This window comes from Felis catus, chromosome E2 (assembly GCF_018350175.1).
Source record: "Felis catus isolate Fca126 chromosome E2, F.catus_Fca126_mat1.0, whole genome shotgun sequence".
Taxonomy (NCBI): domain Eukaryota; kingdom Metazoa; phylum Chordata; class Mammalia; order Carnivora; family Felidae; genus Felis; species Felis catus.
In genome coordinates this window covers 28,702,320-28,721,444 of record NC_058382.1, presented here as the reverse complement: position 1 = coordinate 28,721,444, position 19,125 = coordinate 28,702,320, and the positions used below count along the sequence as shown (strand labels likewise).

The window sequence follows — 19,125 nt, the reverse complement described above, 5'->3', positions numbered from 1 at the left end:
CCTGCTTGGGGTTCTCTCTCTCCTCTCTCTCTGCCCCTCCCCTGCTCACACTCTCTCAAAATAAATAAATAAATGTTTTAAAAAATTAAAAATAGTATATTCCAGGGTGTTTTCACATGATTAAAAAATGCCTACTGATGAAAATTCAAAGATACAGCAAAGTACAGAGAGAACTACAAGCATCTACAATTTCAGTTAGCAAGAGGCAACCACTGTCCACACTACTGTGAGTTTTCTCCAATGACTCACTTATACCTCCATATTTACATAAACCGTGTGTGAGTGTGTGTGTGTGTGTGTGTGTGCGTGTCTCCTCTTATAGGAAGTATCAACATACTTACCTTTTCACTTAGCTTTACATCATAACCACCTTCTTACATTTTGGTCTTCACAAACACGAATTATAATGGCAGTACTCCATTGTACAGAGTCACGAAAATTCATTTAACTACTCTCCTCTCCTATTGTTTCTGATTTCTTAATCATGAGACAATAAATACATTTGCATAGAGAATATTTACTTCCACCTCTGATTATTTTCTCAGAATATCTAGGACTGAAAGTACTAGCTTAATATTTCCAGGCTCTTAAGATACTAAATTGCCTTTCAGAAGAACTGTATCCTGTAAGACTCTTACTCATAATTAATGAGACTGGCCTATTTCTGAAAAACAAACAAAACTGGGGTCCCTGGGTGGTTCAGTTGGTTAAGCGTCTGACTTTGGCCCAGGTCTTCATCTCGCAGTCTGTGGGTTCCAGCCCCACATCAGGCTCTGTGCGGACGGCTCGGAGCCTGGAGCCTGCTTCGGATTCTGTATCTCCCTCTCTCTCTGCCCCTCCCTCACTTGCTCATGCATGCGCGCGTGCTTTCTCTCTCTCTCAAAAATAAATAAATGTTAAAAAATTTTTTTGAAAAACAAACAAAAAATCTTATACTTACTGTCTTCAAGTAAATCGGTTATATTTAATTCCAGGGAAGGAAAAATTTTTTTAAACAGTTTAAAGTCTTTTCCAAATCGAGGCATCTGAATAATGAGACATGATGGTGCCTAAAAACAAGATATATATATTTTTAGAACCAAAGTGCTGAAAAAAAATGTTCCCTATGAAACTGAAGCAGCCATGGCTGGCACCCCAGGGTGTGGTGCCGCCATGACATCGATGGCCTGCGAACGGGATCCGAGCCTGAAAGTGGAGTGTCAGGGCAGGGCACCAATGAGCTGCAAATTTTCAGGATCCCTTCCACGGACACCCAGAGGTCAGGCAGTTCCACAACCCTGGGTCACTAAGAGTAAGATGACAATCTAACATTCTACTGTGGGTTTATATTTAAAATCAACGTTTTAGAAAACTTGTTTTGAGGGGCGCCTGGGTGTCTCAGCATCCGACTTCGGCTCAGGTCATGATCTCACGGTCCGTGAGTTTGAGCCCCGCGTCGGGCTCTATGCTGACATCTCAGGGCCTGGAGCCTGCTTCGGATTCTGTGTCTCCCTCTCTCTCTGCCCCTCCCTCACTCAGGCTCTGTCTCTCTGTGTCAAAAATAAATAAATCTTGAAAGAAAGAAAGAAAGAAAGAAAGAAAGAAAGAAAGAAAGAAAGAAAGAAAGAAAGAAAGAAAGAAAGAAAGAAAGAAAGAAAGAAAGAAAGAAAGAGAAAGAGAGAGAGAGAGAGAGAGAGAGAGAGAGAGAGAGAGAGAAAGAAAGAAAGAAAGAAAGAAAGAAAGAAAGAAAGAAAGAAAGAAAGAAAACTTGTTTTGACAAGTACAATAAAGAAGCTGTTGTCACCGAAGGACACCATTCCTTATATTTCGACAGATAACTGTAACTGTTCAAAGCTTTACCAGAACATTCTTTCAGAAACAAATACAATAAAAGTGAACCACAAGCATGTACTACTAAGATCATGAAGATATTCAGTAAACACCAGAAGAAAAACAATTTCTATCACTTGTTCATTAACAGACCAATATAAGTGAATTTGTCTCTTGTTGAAGGAAAAGTAAACATTCTTTTTTGATATACTTGGCTGATATGTTTACGTTAAGTATTAAGCTGGGTAAAATGAATGACAATTTTTAAAAAATCGTAAGTCTTCCCTTTGCTTTAAACACTACTTAAAAGTTTTCAAGTTACAAATTAGTTTTATATTTTCTTTGGCACCAAAAATCCAAAAAGTTCAATCTTAATTCTAAGACGTTTTCTACAAGGACACAACTGAAACTCTGAACTTTTTTTTTTAATTTGTGTTTTGCTAACAGTTTGTGTGTTCTCAATGGGGCAAGGTTAACAGTTATCGAATCTAGTAGTAGTCTTAAAAATACCAAGGACTGTCACATAAAATACAATCATCACTAACCTCTGCAAACTTCAGGTTACTGTTGATAAAAGACCATTCTAACAATTGCTGAATTGTAGGAACTCCAACTTTCTCATTTTTTTCCATAAAAATTTGATAGAAGTAACAATCTTGCACTTTTTGACCTGCTGACCTAAAAACACACAGGAAAAAAACATTTATTTACAAAATGCTTAAATGAGAATGTGAAGCTGTCCCAGCAGCATTTGAGGACAGAGAACGTACGAGGTTGCAGGTGTAATCCTGGGTAGGCGGAACACCAGGTGAAAGACAGTAATTTAGATTAAGTGTACTTTGCATAAAACCTTAAAAGTGAGTTCTTATTTCAGTTTTCATATTCAAAAGTTCCCGTAGTGATCAGCAGAAAAATAAGGGCAAAGAAGCACTGTATGAACAATAATAACCAGAAGCTAACTTGGTTTCAATGTATCTGTCCACATCTAAAAATCATTTTTAATCAACAATCCATTAAACTATTGACTGAGTGTTTAAAAGTTAAACTGCATTTAATGCTTGAAACAGGAAAACAAACTCTTATATATCTGAATGGGGCAGACCCTTGAAGTCCTTCTAGACCAAACTTTTCATTTCTGAAATGAAGGCCTGGAGATCTAGGGAAAAATAATCATTGCTTCCCGGCAACTTAAAGCAGTACTACGTGTGGAAACCAGGTGCCCTACCAACCACTTATTATTCCTTCCATGAAAGCATGCTGTCTCTTTAGATGGTCGCTCATTTATTCAACAAAGGCCAAGTAAGCTCCTTCCATGCGCCAATCATCACAGTGTTACCATTAAACATTTTGCTTTTACATATTTTACTAGAGAATGCCATTAGCCTTTAAAACTAACTCTACCAGGGGCGCCTGGGTGGCGCAGTCGGTTAAGCATCCGACTTCAGCCAGGTCACGATCTCGCGGTCCGTGAGTTCGAGCCCCGCGTCAGGCTCCGGGCTGATGGCTCAGAGCCTGGAGCCTGTTTCCGATTCTGTGTCTCCCTCTCTCTCTGCCCCTCCCCCGTTCATGCTCTGTCTCTCTCTGTCCCAAAAATAAATAAACGTTGAAAAAAAAAATTTTTAAACTAACTCTACCAAAAGGATTAATTATCTTTAAGTGTATGATTTATCTTTTCAGCAGAATTTCTGGGTACAGAATTAGCCTACTTATAGCCAGATTTCAAGTTTTTATAGAAAATTACTAACATGGTTTTCATAATGAAACAGCTATTCAGAGACAAACCTTCAGAAACCCTCAGTTTTCCAAAGCAACTTACACCTGAAATAAACAAAACTTATTTGTTAACAAATCCAGGAGATTCATGAGAACCCACCACAAATAAACACAAATGGTAATCAAAAAACCTGAAGGTTATGCTGTTATCGGTATTTTAACTGGTTGTTGATGACTGTAGGAGACCAGCATTTTTCTGTGAAAGCCAAAAGCATAAAAAAATTTTACAGGGAACAGGAAAAAAAATAAGACAGGAAACTAAGAAAGCATAAAGTAGCAGAGATCAGTAGTCGTGAGAACTCAAAATAATAACGGTGACAAGGAAGGAGAATCGTGGTTGATGGGGACCCACATTAGAGAAGAGAGCCAGAAGGGACTATGTAAGCCCAACAGCTTTGTGATATTGAAGCAGAAGGATTAGGAGCCTGGGTGGAGGCTGGGGAGGGGAAAAAAAAAAAACCAGCAAGCACTCAAGTCTCATTACTGTAGTTTTAGAAGGCTAAAACCCTAGAGTAATTAGCTGGTCATTAAGACACACAAATACAAGAATGACAAGAAAGCTGGTGCTATTGTACAACACTGCAAATTTAGATTGCTTGTTTTCCACTAAGAAAATCTAGAAGCAGAAGGGTACAAAAGTTACAATAGCCTTAGAATAAAACAGACATCGACGGAGAAGATAAAAACATTCGTGGAATTGTAGGATATCGGTCTGTCTACCTTCATAACACAGACCTTAATGGGCAGCCACTAAAATTCTTTACAGGTTCTGGGTTATCTTGCACTGTGGAATAGAATATATCTGTGTAACAAGAATACCCAGACCATGTTCTATAATGAGAAGTACTCGGAAACACAACCTGACAATTGTCCTGTATCTTTGCTTCTTGTTGCCGATTTGATTCCATTACTTTCCTTGGCACGCTTCACCTCCGTGCCCTATCCTCTCGTTAGTGGCTATGATTTTAGTTGCACCTTCTCTTTAACACCCCACACAGAATTAGTCACCATTACCCCTACTATCATTACCATTGTTTTTTGAGTATGAAGGCTTAGTTTACCCACATTTACGACCTTGACTCGTCCTTGTTTCTTGCATACTACTCCTTTATTCTAAATTCAGCTTGGACTTACTACAGTACATCCTGTGATAGGTCACTGAGTTAGACAATTCAGTCCTGGTTCTTCTAGCTCAGGAATTCTGTGCATCTTTCTTCTTAGAACGTAAGTCTGCTCCAAATTCTGGAAAACCTTCAGTTAGTAACTATCAAATTATTTCTTCTTCCCCGTTCTCTCTAATGTCTCCTTCTAGAACTGCACTAAGAATCTGTCTTCCATGTCTTTTATCCTCTCTCGTTTGCCAACTTCTTTTCCCTTTGGGCTACATTCCAGGTACTTTCTTCAGATTGATCTTCCAAACGAGCAATTCTTTCTTCAGCTGTACATACTGCGTTCAGTGACGCACCCCCCTCCCGGCCATAAAGTATATATGTGGAGATAGACATTTTTAAAGCTCTATTTCTGGGAATTCTATTTTTGCTTATTTGATTATGTTGGTTATCACATCCGCATTTATCCCCCTGGGTAGCTAAGTCCTTTGCCACTTCAGTCCTCTAAGACTACTATGCAGCCTCTCAGACTGTTCCACTATTTCAGATTTTACAGTACTCCTCCCCCTATTTGTTACATCAGCTGACTCCCCACCAGAAAGGGGTACACAGGTGAAGAATGACACTTGGAAAAGAAGGGCTAACATTTAAAGCATCTTTTTATATCTTCTTGTGATCTTTAAACCAGTGATTCTCCACATGAAGAGGCTGCTGAAGGGGAAGGGGAACAGTGACCCCTTCAAGGGGTGTCAGAACTTTCCAGAGCCCTCTTCAAACTGCACAAGACCTTCAAGCACTGAGATGCACTCCTACATGTGTCTGGCCCTCCTTACCCCCTGAGAATCATAGCTGTCTTCATCCTAGGTTATTACCAGAGTCTATTACATACCTAGGGTGTGTTAGGCTACCAAAAAAAAAAAAAAAGATAACTATTTTGATCATCTGAAATTTATTTCTTCAAGAAGAAAAAGTGACTTTTTTCTCCCAAATTGCCTGTTAGATTTCCTATATCATGTATCAAACACAGCTTTCTTTCCTCATTTGTGTTTGAAAGCTGACTTATACTGAAATTCTATTTTTGAGCTTTCTATTCAGGTCTGTTGATCCACATTTCTACTTTTATATAGTATCACACTGTTTAATGTCTATTGCTTTGCCTTAGAGCTTTTAATAGAACTCTTTTTTAAAAAACCTTCAAACTTCAATGTTTTCACCCATTTCATCCTGTAAAGAACTCTAAAATCACTTCACTGAGTTCAAAAAAAAAGTTAAGATCTTGCTTATGTGCAAGTGATTCTACAAAAATTAACATCTTTAAGAAATATTTTTACCTGGAATACAATCTTTTTTCCCTAATTAATCAAATCACCTTTTAGCTCTGTGATGGGTTTTAAAAAACCCATCTCAATAAAATTGATTTCTCGGCATTTTGTACTTTTATGAAGTATGAAAGTGTCCCTTTTTCATATTTGCTAGAAGACATATAGAAGTGCTGTTGATTTCTCCATGATTACTCTCTACATGGTCAAATTACAAGGTCTTTTGTCAATTCTAGCAGTTTCTGAACAATTCTCTAGGATTTTCTAGGTGTTCACATAGCTATTACCATCTTTGAATAGATAATAAATATGCATTCTTGACGTTTATGTATCATGTCTTATTTCATTAGTTAGAACTTCCAAAACAATATCAAACTGTAACTGTGGTATTGTCCTCCTTCCCTTCCTTCTTATCCATCAATTCAACACTAGCATCAAACAACATCACTTAGGACCCAAAGATAAGTAAGAGTATTTGTCTGTGATTAGCTCTTAGGGAAGTAAGTAAATAGTAAATCAGCAAGACTTTTTTTTTTTTTTTTGAAATGTTTATTCATTTTTGAGAGGGAGAGCATGAGCAGGGGAAGGGCAGAGAGAGGGGCAGGACAGAGGATCAAACGGGCTCTAGGCTTCGCTGAGCCCAACATGGGTCTCAAACTCACTAACAGTGAGATCATGACCTGAGCTGAAGTCGGACACTCAACCGACTGAGCCACCCAGGCGCCCCAATGAGCAAGATTTTCAACAGAGAAACCCAAGCTACACTGTAAAAGGGTCCAGCATGTAGACTGTGAACATTAAACCATCCACAAAGTTCATCCATTTAGAATATCTCACTAAGAACCTGGGTGCATCAGATTCAAGACTGTCATTCAAGACAGAGGAGAAAAAAAGGTAAGTTACAAAACAGGGAACAAGAGAGCTACTATGAGGCTAAATTAATTCTCTGAGTGACGGATAGTCAAAACCATATTCTCGTGGTAGCTCATTGGGTGAGAATAAGATTCTCTCTTGTCTACAGACGAACCACCCTGAACGCGCCCGATCTCATCTTATCTCGGAAGCTAAGCAGGGTTGGGGCTGGTTAGTACTTGGATGGGAGAATAAGATTCTCTTAGAATCTTTAATTTCCCTTAGAACCTTTCATTGATTAAATTATAAGATACGTTCAGATTTATAAGAAAATGATTTGCAATGATATTTATTACTAGGATTAAAATTAAAAGCACAAATTTACACTGGATTCATTCTTCCAGTTAAGTATGATACTATGGCGAGGACAATGATCAAATTAATTAAATAGTTAAATTAATTTGCATTGTAGGAACCTAGCATATTAAGATTCCTAAACAAATACAATATTATGTAATCACTAAAGAAATCATTTCTATGGAATGACAGCAGAGAAAATGAAGACTGTCTATTTTTTTCCAATGCTTCCGTAATAATTTAAAAGTTACCTTATTTTTAACAATGGTTCTACCCTTAAAATATGATGAAACAGGATATTCAAGAACTCTTCAGGATCTACAAGAAAATAAAAACTCAAGTCATAGACAAAATTTTTAAATTATTCTTTTATAATAGTTATATTCTTATTCTGACTTCATTTTCATAATCAATTTAATTAAAAGCACAGTTCCCAAGTTTTCCTGCCTATGGAAAATATAAAGGGTATTTAAATAATTATGATAAAGTACGACAGTCTAATTTTGTTATAACTTTACTGCATATGAAAAGGTATAATAATTCATGTATAATGAAATCACCTTAATTTCTTCTGAGGGGGTAAGTAGAATAAAACTGGAAATGTAACTTTGTTTTTTTCCTGTGAGTTAACGAATTATCAAGTCTCTTAACATTACAGCTGGTGACAGTGTGCTGCTTACATGTTCACAGTCAGCAGCTGGATCTCTGAGCAAATCCATTAGCTCAGAATAGATTAAAATATGGTCTCTGACCATAAGCTTCATTCCAGTTAGCCATTTTTTTGACTCCCTTTATGACAAGAAAAGCTACCTGGAAAACTGGGGACAGACCCAATGCAACCCTTCGGCACAGAAAGGGAAACAATGGCAAATATCACACTGGAAGGAAAGAAAAAACCTATTTATTCCCTTAAGGTACCGCAACTAGAAGGCTTCCCACGTATCACTCACTTTTAGAAGAGGTAAAGCATTTTACAAAAAGGGGACAAAACTGCACAGCACATAGAAACTAATATTACACTGTATGTTAACTAACTGGAATTTAGGGAAAAACTTTTTAAAAAACGCACATCACACGGAAAGGAATTTCTAGTTTAAAAATAAAACCCCCAAAGCTACAGAGACACACATTTCCACCAATAATTTAGCATATGCTTTCAAGTTATTCTGAATGCATAGCCTATAAATTAAGAGTCACCTTTTTCTTCCGAGGTAAATCCTGATGCAGCCTCAACTTTTTCAAGTATTTTCCTCAGTTTCATAATCTTTGTTGCACACACATATCCGTATCTACATTGATAACAAACAATTAGCACTGGCATATACATTAAATTAGTATAGCACTTTTGATAATCACATTCTTCTATAATTCCAACATGTCATACATAAATTAATAGGCTAGACAATTATTTTGAAAATCACAATTACAGGCTACTTCCTGATGCTTGCAAGTTAAAAATCTAGCATCAGAATTATCCCAGACACTAACTACTACGCCTTAAAAATAGCTGTCATATACTAATATAGAAAAAGCATTTTTTAAAGTACAATGATTGGTCTTTTATTGATTATTTTTTTTAATTTTTTTAATGTTTATTTGAGAGAGAGAGAGTGAGCGAGCATGAGTGGGGGAGGGGTGGAGAGAGAGGGTGACACAGAATCCAAAGCAGGCTCCAGTCGCTGAGCTGTCAGCACAGAGCCCTATGCGGGGCTTGAACCCATGAATTGTGAGATCATGACCTGAGCTGAAGTCAGACTGAGCCATCCAGGCGCTGCCCCCTGCCCAAGACTGGTCTTTTAATACTATTTGCTTAAGAAAGCAAAGCATTTACTTTAAAAAACAACTTAAAGAGAGAGTCCTTTTAATACCAAAGGACAAAAAAGCCACCAAAGGGAATGGCAGAGGGCACTGATAAGAAACTATTGAAGGTGTGCAATCAAGCCGGTCATCACGGGCATGAGTGCATGACGTTTTCTCTCATCATTGTCCAAATACAGGACACATTGAATACATTCAGGTTAATCCCTGACAAAATTCTATGCTAAAAACGCCTTCAGAAGAAACCTTAGAGGCCACCACATGTTTAACGAGAAAAATGGGAACTAGCTAATCTTATATCCATTTTGTATATTGACTCTTCACTCACTCATTAACCCTTTGCAACCAACATATACTGGGCACCCACCACTTACACAGTAATCTAACCTGTCAGCCTCTGGGAATACGAAAAGAGTAAGGTGGAAACAAAAGATCTCTGCCTTTGAAAAGCTTGAAATAGAGAAAGCAGGGGTTTCAGTTCCAAATAAAACCAGTCAGCTATAATAGAGGTACGAACACTGCAGACACAGGGAATCTCGATCACCACAAGGTCCTTGCTGTGGACAGGGCGACAGAGTCTGGTTAATCATGATTCTCAACTGGATGGACAACAGTATCCAAGTAATGTCTATTGATGGACTTAGGGTGTCTGGGATGGAAGGAAGGAAGTGGTAACATGACTCAGAGTTTTGGATTTGATCTGTCTTGTTCCATTATCAATTACTTGGGGGAAGAAACGGAGGGTATATTTAAAAATTTGCATAAGATAAAATAACTGATGTAAAAATCAAGCCTCATAATTATCTTAAAGGGTAAAAAAAAAAAAAAAAACAGTTATTTTCACCATTACAGAATGTAAAGAAAACAAAAGACAGAAGTAGGGAAATTTATTCCCTTATAATTTACTTTCTTCGCCATGTTACATAGTAGGCCATTCTGAATGCTCTTTATAGTTCAATATTTTGCATTTTTTCATCAAAATCTTGTATCAAACAATTTTTTAAGTTTTATTTATTTGAGAGAGATAGCAAGTGAGCATGAGAGAGGGAGAGGGAAGAGAATCATAGGCAGGCTCCATGCTGCCAGCTCAGAGACCAATGTGGGGCTCAAACCCACGAACCGTGAGATCATGACCTGAGCCAAACTCAAGGGTCAGACACTTCAGTGACTGAGCCACCCATGCACCCCTCAAACTCTTTTAAATTTTAATTGTTAAACAATAAAAATGTGCCATAAGACTTAAAAATTCATCTTAATATGGACTTTAAATTCCATAGGTGGCTCTCTATATTCCTGAGTGAACAGATGTCTTTTATAATGTATGGCCCTAACTTCATAGTTTAAATTTTATAATGTGGCGTTATCATGTATCCCTGCTACCACCACTTATGAAAAGTCTTTACTTAATGTCTTATTACTTGTGCTTGTATCATTACAAATTGCTTTCAGTGACCAAAGACATATTTATAATTCATAAACTAGGAAATGACCAAAAACATCATTTTTTTAAGCAATGTGCAGGGAGGCCTACCTTTAACCAAGAAATGTGTTAATAAAATACACCTCATCTGTTTCCAACACAAGAGTATTCAACACTAGCTATTCTACAAGTTAAAATTTTCTGTGGGGCATCTGGCCGTCACTTGAGCGTCTGACTCCTGATTTTGGCTCAGGTCATGATCAGGGTCATGGAACCAAGCCCCATGTCAGGCTCCACGCCGATTCTCTCTCTCCCTCTCTGCCCCTCTCCCCTGCTCAAGCCCTGCCTCTCTCTCTCTCCCTCTCTCTCTCTAAAATAAAATGAAAAATTAAATAAAAATTTCCTTTGCTCCTTTTTTTTCCAGATAAAATTAAGTTTAAGAAGCCAGACATGCAAATTAGACCAGAGGGTGTACTGTTAGGCACACGGCTGGAATAAGCTCGAGCAGAAGACAAGTACTTCTTATCAGCTTTTCGAACCTACTGCAATTACTAAATTGTACTATACTGTACCAAAATGGTTTCATCATTTAATGGCATACACTATGTGCTACACTGTGACCAGATGGGAGAAATTAAATAAGACAGTAAAGGTGAAAAAACTGTAAATGCTTTATTGAGAGAACGAATTCCCACCCATCCCTTAAGAAATGAAAGCAGGTGTGAATTACTTATTGTCCCAAACAACAGAGCACTGGACACCATCGAAAGACAAAACAATTCTGGGTCTTCTGCTTACATTCTCAGAGGATTCACGATTTCCGTCCTCAGTAGCTCTTGCGTTTCACTATAATATTCTACATCATTCTTTTCTTTAGGTCTAAGTAGCACAGTGTCCAGGACAGAACTAAAAGCAAACAAGCTGTAAAATAAAAGGAATAGTTTTCCTTATTCTGTACACGTTACTTTTGGGGACACAGACACTAAAAAGAATGTAACGAGAGAAAAAACAACCAAGTCTGGAGAACAAGGAACATTACAAATTCGTGCTTTTCGTTAACACAGGTACCAAAGACACCTGCTAAGGTTCCTGTGGTTCAATCAACAGGGGCTAGAGATCCTTCCAGGTTACAAATACCAATCTTGAGAAAGCACAATATAGATTGACCGTGTTAAAGGATAAAAATAGGCCTCAAGAATATTAAGAGAACTTCTTTGCAAAAGCTGAAAAGGGGCCTACAAATCTGAGTCAAAGTCGACACCCAACAGAGGAGGAAGTCGGGAACTACTTCTCAAGGCACGCACACATGCAATGACAACCTACACTAGATGTCACACTACTCTCTCCCTGCAGCCCTTTGCAGAGATATAGATTTCTCTGAATGCCAAAATCACTTGTGAGCGACTAACAGCAGTGACTTGCTGGGACCAAAGAAAACGGAAATTTGGCTGATACAAAATTTGTATCACGAAATCTAAAAAGGACTGCATCAATTCCGTAAGGCTTGTTTTTGTCCACACACCGAAGAGACGGACAGTATCCTGCCCAAATAGCCCACCATGTTGATTCTTCTTCCCACTTTTAAAATGTTAACACCCCAATTAACTTCCTAATTCTTACAATGTGGCTGTATAGACCTGGCCACTTATGCTCAACTAAACTGGCAACATACGTGGTTCGATCTCAGCATAAAAATTCTTGTCGCGTTAAGTCGTTGGACTTTGGAATCAACTACGTATACGAGGGCATCTGTGCCTCTACTGAAAGTAATTCTTTAACATAAAGCTGCCTTACGATTGCCTTGACCTAGCGAAGGAAGCAAACACTTCCTCCTTATGCAAACACATAAGCAGCCAATGACTTATCAAGTCATGTTGTTTGATACGTGACAAAGATACTGTACTTCCTGTCTTCAGTTACACGGTTTCCCAGACACCCTCAGAATATCTGTCCCACCTATAACACTATCGTTCTTACTGATCATTCACCACATTACTTTTATATTAATTTGTTAATACAAGCACCCTGAGACGATGTTCAGTAGCTTCCAAGGGTATACAGTGAAATGCAAACCTCCCTTTTTTCCTGTTCCCCAGCCACCCAGTTGCTTTACTCAGAGGCAGTTAGCGGCTCCTCTCACACACACGCACGTGCACACATGTCTCCGCGCTAATTTTAAACTTACCAGAATAAGGTTGAGTCTAAGTAACAAGAATTGTAATGACCCTGGATACCCTTCTTCTTTCCAATCATTATCTCTAAACCTTCTTTTTCCATTTTGGGTGGGGTATTTTCTTCCACTACTTCACTCAAGTAGCCTCCGAATGCTGCCAACATAAAAATGAAAATGAAAAGCATCCTTTTCGACTACTCCAACGTGTACTCTGATAGACTTCTTCGTTTTAAGATTCATTGTTGTATCGTGAGGCAAAATCTGTTTCCCAACTTAAAACTAAGTTAAAGGTGGGTTTGGTTTCATGGTTCTTCAGCGTGGCCAGTGAAAATGGTGGTGTTCATTTTCAATCTCACTTCTTCCACCGCTTACATTTTTTTAGTTTTTTTTAATGTTTATTTTTGAGAGAGAGAGACAGAGTGCAAGTGAGGGAGGGGCGGAGAGAGAGAGGGAGACGCAGAATCCGAAGCAGGCTCCAGGTTCTGAGCTGTCAGCACAGAGCCCGAGGCGGGGCTCAAACCCACAAACCACGAGATCACGACCTGAGCCGAAGCCGGACACTTAACCGACTGAGCCACCCAGGCGCCCCACTTCCTCCACCATGTAAAAAACACCTTAGAGTACTCAGTAGTGTATAAAAAACATGTGCCAAGTAAAATATTTTGTTCCCCAAATATTTTATTTGTCTGAGATGCTTCGTCTTCAAGTCAGAAAACAAAAATTTCCAAAGTTTTGGAAAAAAATGTACTTCAACTGTAAGGAAAAATGTTCTTCATAAAGATGGCTTTCCTACTGAAAGTCACTTAACCCTCAAGATGCTTCACGACTATTACCCAAAACTGGAAAGGGAGAACATCAAGAAACTGTCACCCATTACAAGTGACGAAGGGGATCTGTCCTTTATCAATCAATCTAAAACTGTTTCATATAATAATGCTGACCTTCTTAATCAGATATGGTTATTGATATGCTTTTAGGATACATCGGGAAGGTAGTCAGGGCCAAAAGAAGGCCACATTTCAATTTCTACCTCTGTGTTTTAAAAAATTAAATGCCGGCAGGGGCGCCTGGGTGGCTCTATCGGTTAAGTGTCTGACTTCGGCTCAGGTCATGATCTCGCAGAGCATAGTTCGAGCCCTGCATCCGGCTTTGTGCTGACGGCTCAGAGCCTGAACCCTGCTTCGATTCTGTGTTTCCCTCTCTCTTGACCCCTCCCCTGCTTTACTCTCTCTCTCTTTCTCTCAAAAATAAACATTAAAAAAAAAAATTTTTTTTAATTAAATGCCAGAAACCAATAGGAAGAGAAAACTGTTTTCCTGACTAATACTTTTTTCAAAAGTCCCCTCTTGGGACCATTGTCACTCTCTTAGACACCAAGCAGCGATTTTAACTGATTTACAAGCCTGATGAACGTTGGCCAGAAATATACTGAAACGCTGTCACTGTGGCCTACTGCAAAATGACCTGAGATCAGAACCAGAGTTATTGCAGATTTGTAAGGAAATGAAAGGCATCAAATACCCAGCGAGTTACAGCGTTCGATCTGATTGGAAACTGGCTGCAGGGATGCAAATCTCGAGTCGGGCCTGCAGCTCTTCAGCTTAACAAACAGCGCCTTCTTCAGGGCACAAGTGAAGTACCGTGTGCCCCTAAAGGTTCCGTCTGTACAGCCCGCACATTCATCTTCCTGAAAAAGAAATGCTTCGATATACGTTATTCTGCACCGTGCAGCACAGCATACGCAGCATTATGGTTTCTACAATTGGTTTCTGGTTCACCTTTCTCAGAATTCCGTCATCACGGAATCCTGTCCCGAGAACTCCATCAGGAAAAAGGGGTGAGCTAAGCAGCACTTCTGCCCACAACTGATCATTTAAGAAATTCCTGACTCCAGCATGAAGTCCTCACTGCGTTTCCTTCCAGAATGTATGCTTAGACCTTCCCTGGTTAAAAGATGTGACTTCCCCACATCAACTCCAACATGTACTGGAACTAAGGGGCGGAGGCTGTTTATTTTAACAACCTCCCCCAAAGTAGCATTCACTAGCATGCAAACATTTAAATTTTTAGTATTTTACATCTTATAAATAAAAGCTAGGGGTACTCAAAGTATCCTCTCCAGATCGTGAAATGCCAAACAATATGCTTTCCTAATCTCCAAACGGAAAACTTTTCCCTCTACTAAGATCTCAAAAAAATCTCTAAAAACGGCAATTAATCTTACAATGTATGATATAAATATTAGAACTGAGTCGGGGAGGGAGACTGAGGAAGAAAAAGAAAGCTGATAACAGATTCGCTTTCCTTACTCTATGTTGCTTAATATAATGAGTCTAAACACATTAGCCTAAAAATCTATTTTCATTCCTTGAACACAGATCAACTGACATCAGGAACAAACGGACCGGATGCTTCATGGGTGCCAAAGAAGCCAGGCAACACAGTAATAAAATTTTTCTCTAGTGACGGCTTTTTTGACGAATAGAACATTTGGACACAAAAAAAGCATAAGTGGGAAAAAACTGCACAAAACTCCAGAGAGAGAAGAGCTGCAATGTTTAAGTCAAATTCAATTACCAGTTCCAGTCCAGCTAGCACTTCGTTGAGTCCTGGCGGCTGACCGATCCAACGAATTACCCCATAGAAAGGAGGATTCTCTTTAACTTCAGCCAGTGAGCCCACTTCCAGACCATGGGAGTTCCCAGAAGCCATGGCCAAGGGTGGACTCTCCTGGACAGGGGCATTGTTTAGCTCTCCCATTACAGACTGAACTGACAGAGAAAGCGGGCTGTGGCCAATGCTTCCATTGGCATTGGGCATCTTGGTCAGACTGAATGGTAAAGAGTGAAATCTGTTCTCGGTAGATAATGAGTTCATGGAAGGAGGTTGCAGTGGTGGTGAAGCATGTCCAAAGTCTGAAGATATCTCTGTAAGCGACTTTGCGGGGTCTTCAGCAACTGTAAAAAAAAGTGTTCTTATTTAGAGAATCATATTCGAGAGTATTAAAAATGTCCACATCTCTAAAGAAAATCAATATACATGACTAGTGTTAAGTGCCCATTTGACTCTAGTAGGATTCTTGTAAGCACTGCACACTTAATCTCTCCAAAACAGTGTTCCACATTCTCTTCCCACCTCCAAATTTTTCTACCTAGGTAAATGGCACCCAATGGCTCAAACTAAAAAAAAAAAAAAAAAAAAAAAAAAAAAATCCATTATTGGTTAGTATTAAATAGGTTCTATTCTTTGTCTATAATATAATTTAGAAAATGGTACCAAAAAAATACCAAAAATTTAGAAAGATGCTTTTTTTTTCAAGTTTATTTATTTATTTTGAGAGAGAGAGAGAGCATGCGCACACAAGAGCAGGGCAGGGGCAGAAAGAGAGGGAGAGAGAGAGAATCCCAAGCAGGCTCCACATTGCCAGCTCAGAGCCAAACACGGGACCTGATCCCACAAACCGCGAGATCATGACCTCAGTGGAGACCAACAGTCTGATGCTTAACAGACTGAGCCAGCCAGGCACCCCAAAAGATGCTTCTTAAATAGCTAAAGGATCAAAAAAGAAATGACTACGTAAATTTTTAAAATAAAGAAAAAAGAGAAAAAGAAAGAAGCAACAAACACTTGTGGAACACAGCTAACACAGTATTTACAAAAGAAATTTATAAACTGAATAGTTTATTTCAGGGAAAAAAAAGAATAGTAATGAACTCAGAATACAACTTAGGAAAGTTAAAAGAACAGATTAACTGCCCAAAAAGTCAGTCACGAGGAAAGAATAAACACAAAACAGAAATTAATGGAAGAGAAAACAAACGTACACTAAAGAGGATCAAAGCCAGAATAAATACAAAAGCAGAAAATAATTTAAGAGAAAATAAACACATAAAAAGAGAAACAAAACCAAAAGTTATTTTCTTAAAAGAACTATTACAGTTGCCAGCCAGGCACTGCAGATGAGTGGGGAAAGAATGAACTTCTCAATAAATAATACTGAGATCATCAATTACCCATACATTAAAAAAAAATTAAATTGGACTTGTACTGAATATATTCTACACGAAAATCATTTCCAGGTAGCTTAAAGACAAATGTGAAAGGCAAGACCATAAACTTCTGGAAGACAATACAGAAGAATGTTCTTCATGATTTTACAGCAGAGAGAAATTTCTTGAACATAAGTATACAAATCACAAAGAAAAAGACTGACAAATATGATCACAATGAAACTGAGCTACTTATTAATAGGCATCATAGCAAGAATGAAAATATCAGCCAAACAAGGAGAAAACACTTAAAATACATATATTTGACAAAGGATTCAAATTTGATAAAGGTCTATAAACCAATATAAAAAAGACCCCCCCCCAAAAAAAAAACACAACTAAGAAGAAATGGACAAAAGGCTTAAAAAGGCAATTCAGAAGAAGATACCCAAACCACCAACGAATCAATGAAAAGATTCTTGCCCTCACAATAAAGTAGATAAAAGAAAGTCACAAGCAATGTGAGATGCCATTTCAAAAGTTAAAGTTTTTAGCATATTAACTGTTGGTAAGAATGAGGAAAAACGATACCCTCCCAAAATGCTGACGGAAGCGTCAACTGGTATAACTACTCTGGGAACAGCGTGGCATGATTTAGTAAAGGAAAGATGTGCATTTCACATGACCCAGTAACTCCATTCCTGGTTATATAGCCTCAACATGTGTAAGAAGGTTAACGGCTAAGCTGTTAATCATAGCAGGAAAATAAACATGATTCAAATGTCCATCAATGGTCAAATGGGGACGAATACTGTGGTACATTTATATATTTTGCAGCAATGGAATGAAATGGAGTGGAATGCTATACAGCAATGAAAACAAAAAATTATAATCACATAAACCACTGTGGTGCATCTTGGAACATAATATTGAGGGGGAAACTACATAGCATACACACAGGCTGATTCGTTTGTATAAAACTCAGAAACATGCTAAACTAACACTATACCGTCTAGATACACAAACTTAGAAAGTTATCATGAAAACCAGGAGAATAAATTAAAGATGATGGAAGCTCAGAGGAGAGCGTGAAAAGAGGGCTCTAGGAAGAGGCACCAAGGAATTTCAAGGGCAATGATCGTGTTTTTCTTACAGTGAGTAGTGACTACATGGGTGTTCAATGTACTTCTTTTCTTATTGTTCTTTATACCTTATCCATTTAAGATTCTTTAGTAATGATATTTAATATAGGACTTTTAAAAGTCATTCTTTTCTTTCTCAAACCCTCAACCCATCCAGCCCAAAAGCCAAATCCATCAAGTATTTGGGTCTGTTTCCAAAATATATTTCAAATTCATCCTCTTCCCTTCACCCCTATCATCTCCCTAATCTAAGCCACAGGGCATCATCTTTTGCCCTGTAACCAGTCTCTTTCCTGGTCTGTCCCCCTTCTTGGCCAAACTATTCACCACACAACTCTAAGAGAGATCTTTTTAAAATGTAAAGATCTTACATGATCGTATATCATCCCCCTATTTAAAAACTTTCAGTGGCTTTCCAGCATTCTTATAACAGGCAACTAAATTGCTCACTGAGATCTGCAAGGTCCTGGATGCTAGCTCCCACCCACCTATCCGAACTCACTGTACACACCTATCCTCCTTGCTTCCCATGCTGCAGCCACTCTGGCCTACTTCTTGTTCCTCGAATGCTCTTTCTCACCTCAGGCCTTTGCCTTTACTATCTCTTCTGCCTAGAATGTTCTTCCCAAGCTCTTTCTCTGACAGGTTCATTCACATCATCCAGACCTCAAACCCAAATACCCTTTCCTCAAAGAGACTTTTCCAAAACACTCCGTGGTGGCTGGCTCCCCACCAGCTGCTGTCATGCCTTGTTCATTTCCTTCACTGCACATGTCACAATTGATGATTACCTTGTCTTTCTAAATGTTCACTATGTGTCATACCAACCAGAATACCAACCAGCTCCATAGAACAGGAATTTTGTTATGGTTTTTCATGTGGATTTGTGGTTGAATCCATAGCATTTGGTATAGCTACTAACACAAGAAAAGACTCGATATTTGTTTTAAGAAAAAACTGAATGCATAAATCAAATGTAGAAAAAAAGCTTTCTGTTTATTTAAAAAAAATTTTTTTTAACATTTATTTATTTTTGAGACAGAGAGAGACAGAGCATGAATGGGGGAGGGTCAGAGAGAGGGAGACACAGAATCTGAACCAGGCTCCAGGCTCTGAGCTGTCAGCACAGAGCCCGACGTGGGGCTCGAACCCACGGACCGCGAGATCATGACCTGAGCCAAAGTTGGCCGCTTAACCAACTGAGCCACCCAGGCGCCCCTCGATTTATTTTTTTAAATGTTTGTTTTTTGAGAGGACAGACAGACAGAGCACAAGTGGGGGAGGGGCAGAGAGAGGGAGACACCGAATCCGAAGTGGGCGCCAGGCTCTGAGCTGTCAGCACAGAGCCTGATGCGGGGCTCGAA

The 19,125-nt window shown here is 38.7% G+C and overlaps 1 protein-coding gene across 8 annotated transcripts in view; it reads right to left on the bottom strand.

Annotated features, from left to right (window-relative positions):
• Positions 1-19,125, bottom strand: part of CYLD (CYLD lysine 63 deubiquitinase) — a 69,417-nt gene that overhangs the window by 8,020 nt on the left and 42,272 nt on the right. For all 8 annotated transcript variants that reach the window (XM_045047262.1, XM_045047261.1, XM_045047268.1 and 5 more), the window contains 8 exons: positions 15,208-15,587; positions 14,152-14,317; positions 12,643-12,784; positions 11,256-11,378; positions 8,417-8,508; positions 7,471-7,537; positions 2,355-2,487; positions 941-1,049 (listed from right to left, as the gene is read on the bottom strand). In XM_045047262.1, the coding sequence (XP_044903197.1) occupies positions 941-1,049; positions 2,355-2,487; positions 7,471-7,537; positions 8,417-8,508; positions 11,256-11,378; positions 12,643-12,784; positions 14,152-14,317; positions 15,208-15,587 (1,212 nt within the window). The remainder of the gene's footprint in view (positions 1-940; positions 1,050-2,354; positions 2,488-7,470; positions 7,538-8,416; positions 8,509-11,255; positions 11,379-12,642; positions 12,785-14,151; positions 14,318-15,207; positions 15,588-19,125) is intronic.